Consider the following 5208-nt stretch of genomic DNA (forward strand, 5'->3'; position numbering starts at 1 on the left):
GAAAGTACAAACAGGCCAGATGGATATTACTCTTCTTTATTTGTAAGATAAATGGCCTTTGTAATATTTCTATGCTATCGAGGCTTCTAAGGTCGTGAGTCTATGCATAGATAACGAGAGCGTGTTCAGTCTACATGTTTACTGTATAGCAATGGCGGTACAAGAGAGCGTATCGACATCCCTACGCCGGTGATATGACTAGTGGGGTAGTGGTGAGTCTTGCAATATAGTCCATATATCACATCCCCCTTCTTTTGATAAGGTACTTACGGCGTGTGGATATCAGTAGTATATGATGGACAACATGGAATTGATTACATTATGATTGATGAGAAAGTTGACGGATGGTCTCACTGTGCAAGATAAATGCACTTTCAACTAATTGCACTTTTAAAGTTCTTTGGTATTCTTGAGCAGTTCATGACACAGTAGGTTGAGGTAGATCACTTTGTACATAACATAACATAACATAACATAACATAACTGTTGGCTGAGCTATTCTAGTCTGCTACCCTATTTGGCACACTAGGAGTAACTAGTCTGCTTTTATATTTCACATTTATATTTAGAGTCACTCATTCAAGTGCTTTGGTCGTCGCACTTCTCTTCCGGCTCTTGTTCGACATACAACTGTCTCTGAGCTGGGATCACAATGGCCCTGCGATGTTGTGGTGGTTGGGCGCTTCTCGAACTTGTCTAGCTGTTTGTTGGTTGATGGTTTGTTGTCCTTAGGGTTGAAGGAGACCCGCCGCTGGTTTTGGTGGGGCGAGGTAGATTGGTTTCCCTGTCTCAGTGGTTCGAGTGGGGCAGCGCTGGTGTTTCTCTTTTCCTCAGTGATCTCCCTGAGATCACGTCGATTGCGACGTAGGATGGAGCCTTCTGTGGTTTCCACTATGTATGACCTTGGCTCTGGTGATTTTCCTACTATAGTGGCATTCTTCCACCTTCCAGATTGTTGGTCTCTGACACTGATAGGCTGGTTAGGGATAAGTGGCGGAAGCTCCTCACCTGCCCTGTTGTCAAAGTGTTCCTTTTGCTGAAGTTGTCGTTCTTCTAGATGGCGTCTAACGTCTTCCCGCATGGTGTTGTGGTTTTTGACCCTCATTGGTAAGTTCGATTTCATTTTCCGGGTGTTTAGGAGTTCAGCTGGTGATGGAAGGTTATGATCGATTGGGGTTGCACGTAATATGAGCATAGCCATGTTGGGGTCGATGTTGGAGAGCTTGGCTTTTTGCAGTGTTCGTTTTGTTGTTTGGATTTGCCGCTCTATGAAGCCGTTCGACTGGGGATAGTGTGGGCTGGATGTTATATGGGTAAATCCCCAGGCTTTGGCAAATTCTTGAAATCGTTCAGCTGAAAAATGTGGCCCGTTGTCGCTAATGACTTTCTCTGGTATGCCTTGTTCTGCAAATATGGCTTTCAGTGTTGAGATGGTACCTCTGCTGCCTCCGGACATCTTCCTGATTATGGGAAATTTAGAATAGTAGTCACTTACTATGATGTATTCTTCTCCCTCCATGTAAAATAGATCGGTTCCCAGCACTTGCCACGGTCGTGTGGGAAGTTCATGTTGGAGCAGGGGTTCTGCAGGTTGGCATTTCTGGAACTCTTGGCACACATGGCAGCTTTTTACCATGTTTTCAATGTCGGTCCCGATGCCGCACCAAAAGACACATGTCTTCGCTCTGAGTTTGGTCTTTTCTATCCCCTGATGTGCTTCGTGTAGTTTTCCTAGTATCTCTTGCTTCATACTTGTTGGGATGATGACACAATCCCCCTTCAGCAGTAATCCATCCTCAATGGATAGTTCGTCCCTGTATGCCCAGTAGGGCCTGATGGGGGCTGGTAGTTGCTTTGGTCTTTCAGGCCAGCCTTCCAAGATGATCTCTTTTAGAGCTTGTAGTGTAGCGTCCTTACTGGTCTCTTCTTTTAGGGACTGTATCTTTTTGTCGGAGAACTGTGTCAGGTCTACACGGATGTCCAAGTCGATTGTCTTGCTGGTCTTGCCGGGTGATCGGGAGAGGGCGTCTGCCACCTCCATCATACTTCCCGGTCTGTATTTGATGGTCACGTCGTAAGGCTGTACCCGTAGTAGCATTCTTTGAAGTCGTTGGGGGGCTGCTGACAGGTTTTTGAGGTGGATCATCTCCAATGGTTTGTGGTCTGTTTCCACGATGAACTGTTTCCCGTATAAATATGTATGGAAGCGTTCACACCCGAATACAACAGCGAGCATCTCCCTCTCTATGTTTGCGTACCTTTGCTCTGTCTCGCTTAGAGATTTTGAGGCGAATGCTATCGGCTTTTCGTTTTGCAGCAGGACTGCTCCGAGACCTTTCATGGAAGCGTCCACTCTGAGAGTGGAGTCCAGTGTGGGGTTGAAGTAAGTCAGCGTTACTTTCTTGCAGATGGTCTCTTTGATCTTGTTGAACGACGATTGGTGGGACTCTGACCACTTGTATTCCACGTCCTTCTTGATCAGTTCCCTGAGTGGTGCGGTTATCTGGGAAAGGTGGGGAATAAATGGTCCCATGTATGTTGCGATGCCTAAGAATTCTTGGAGCTGTTTGGCGTCGCTTGGGTATCCTATTTCCCTGATGGCCTTTACCTTGTCTGGGTCGGCGTGGACACCTTCTGCATCGAATACAAGTCCAAAGAATTTGATCTGGTCGGTCTTGATTTCGCATTTCCCAGGGTTGAATACCAGGCCGCTTTGTTGGGCGGCCTCCATGAGGTTGATCAAGTTGTTGTCATGCTCCTTTTTATTTTTGCCGAATACCGCGATGTCGTCTGCTATGCCAACTGTGCCTGGGCACTTTTCTAGGATCATGTCCATACTCTTTTGGAACACATCTTGGCTCAGATTCAATCCAAAGGGGAGTCTTAGGAATCTGTAGCGGCCAAATGGGCTGTTAAAGGTCGTCAGCATGCTGGATTCCTCGTCGAGTTTGACAGACCAATAGCCATGCCTTGCGTCCAGTTTGGAGAATACTGTCGCTCCTGAGAATTTGTGGGTTATCTCCTCAAGGGTAGGGGTTTTATAATGGGGCCTCTTAATGGCTGTGTTTAAGTCTTTCGGGTCCAGGCATACCCTGAGCTTGCCGCTAGCTTTCCTGCTGTATGCCAGGCTTGACACCCAGTCAGTTGGTTCCGTAACTTTGGCGATGACCTTGATTTTTTCCATCTCGTCGAGTTCAGCTTTTATCTCGTCTTTGAGGTGGATGGGGCATCTTCTTGGCGCATGTATCATTGGCGGTACTGAGGGGTCGACTGTAATATGACACTCTTTCTTGAACTGGCCAATGCCTTGAAATCTGTCTGGGTAGCTTCTTATTAGGTCTTCTTTCCCGTCAACCTTCTGCTTTGGAGGTGAGTCTTTTATTTCGCAATTGAGGGTTACGACTCTCAGCTGCCTACACGTAGGGAGTCCAAGGATGGCCGGTCCTTCTTCGCCTGAGATGAAGAAGTCTGCTTGAGATGTGTGGCCATTGAAGGTGCAGGGTAAGGATATTTTACCATACTGGGCTATTCGTGTGCCGTTGTAGGCTCTCAGTATGGTGCTGCTCTGCTTAGTTGAGTTTGCATTGGGCTTCCCATTGCTGTCCAGTGTATTTGGGTACATACGTTGGTATATGCGCAGGGGTAGGAGGTTACCTTGGGCTCCTGTGTCGACTTTGGCTTTGAGGGTGGCTGCTTGCTGTGGTCTGTCTTCTAGACTGATATTGAGGGTCACGAAAACCTCGTCTCTAGTGTCTCTGTCGTTGAGTATAGCATCAATTGAAAGTGACTCGAATGTTAGTGTTTCGAAAGCTGTTTCGAAATCCAGGTCATCATTACCTGTCATGCTATTCACTGAACGTTGTCCTTGTCGTGACCTACTTCTACCTCTGTGTGGCCTTCTAGTGTGAGGCTGACCACGACCTCTGCCTCGACTGTTGCCTCTTGCTCTGCCCCTGTATGGTGTGTGCTGTGTGGCGTTCCTTCTACACATCACTTTCCAGTGGTTTCTTATGCCACAGTTTTCACATTCACTGCCATAAGCTGGACAGCGATTCGGTGGGTGTTGCCGTCCACAGTATTTGCATGGCTGCTCTTTCCTTACTTGGTGAATGTCAGTCTTCGTTGTCTGTACCCCTTGCAGTTGGGCCATGTTGTTGATGGATGCCTCATGCACTCTAGCTATATCCATGGCTTGATCCAATGACATCTGTTCATCTTTGCCTAATAATTCCTTCTGCAACTCCGGAATCCTTGTCCCAATGATTAATTGTTCAATTAATCTCTCTTTTAATTCGGCTTCCCCAAAACGACATTTAAAGGCCTGTAGTTTGCATCTAGTCATATAGTTGTCGACTGATTCCAATGTGTCTTGCCTGTATCTTTGTAAGTAGAATCTCTGCACTCTGAAGTTACTTCTTGGCTCCAAGTGGGCTTCAAATTTCTTGAAAATTACTTGCGGGTCCTTCGCTTCCTCTTCAGTTAGTGTCCATGAGTTGAAGGCCTTGAGTCCGTCGTCTCCGGTGAACAGAAGAATGTGGTCGACCTGTTTGTCATTCTTGATGTTTTTCACCGAGAAGTACAGTTTACATCGTTGTTTGAAAAGCCTAAAGTCGTTTGCTATTTCGTCACTTGACCAGTTGAGCTTGGGAAGGGCCACCGAATCCATTTCCCTGTTTAAATACCGCTAGCCTTGCTTACAGGTGGGTATAGATGCTTGCCGCTATGTAGCGGATGTTTACATTATGGGCGCCGCCATCTTGGATCGCACGTGGTGTGTGATAAGGTTACGGTGTCCCTCTATCTTCCCGTATATATATAGTTCGTTTTGCTGAGCTTATTGGCGATGCAGATTCGTATTTTGAATAGAATGAACGGTCGATTTGATGCCGACACTTTCCTAAGCCGAAGCACAGAGTGACGAAATCTTTAGATTGTCCCGTTTTCTACATCAGACTGAATAGTTCGCACTCACGGTTTGCCGTTTGATATTTTGCACTCAAAGCTTGAATTTGCCGTTTCTTGACATGTTTCGTCTCCCATCTGGCGTAGATCGTTTCGCTAGCTGCCACCATGTAATATTTCTATGCTATCGAGGCTTCTAAGGTCGTGAGTCTATGCATAGATAACGAGAGCGTGTTCAGTCTACATGTTTACTGTATAGCAATGGCGGTACAAGAGAGCGTATCGACATCCCTACGCCGGTGATAT

At 46.5% G+C, this 5208-nt stretch overlaps 1 protein-coding gene across 1 annotated transcript; it reads right to left on the bottom strand.

Annotated features, from left to right (window-relative positions):
* Positions 1 to 571: 571 nt before the first annotated feature.
* On the bottom strand, positions 572 to 4666 carry LOC124120006 (uncharacterized protein K02A2.6-like). Its single transcript, XM_048401583.1, has one exon. The coding sequence runs from the start codon at positions 4664 to 4666 to the stop codon at positions 572 to 574; it is 4095 nt and encodes a 1364-aa protein (XP_048257540.1).
* Positions 4667 to 5208: the final 542 nt, after the last annotated feature.

The sequence above is a fragment of the Haliotis rufescens genome, unplaced genomic scaffold (genome assembly GCF_023055435.1).
Source record: "Haliotis rufescens isolate VD_foot unplaced genomic scaffold, xgHalRufe1.0.p SCAF_23, whole genome shotgun sequence".
Classification (NCBI taxonomy): Eukaryota; Metazoa; Mollusca; class Gastropoda; order Lepetellida; family Haliotidae; genus Haliotis; species Haliotis rufescens.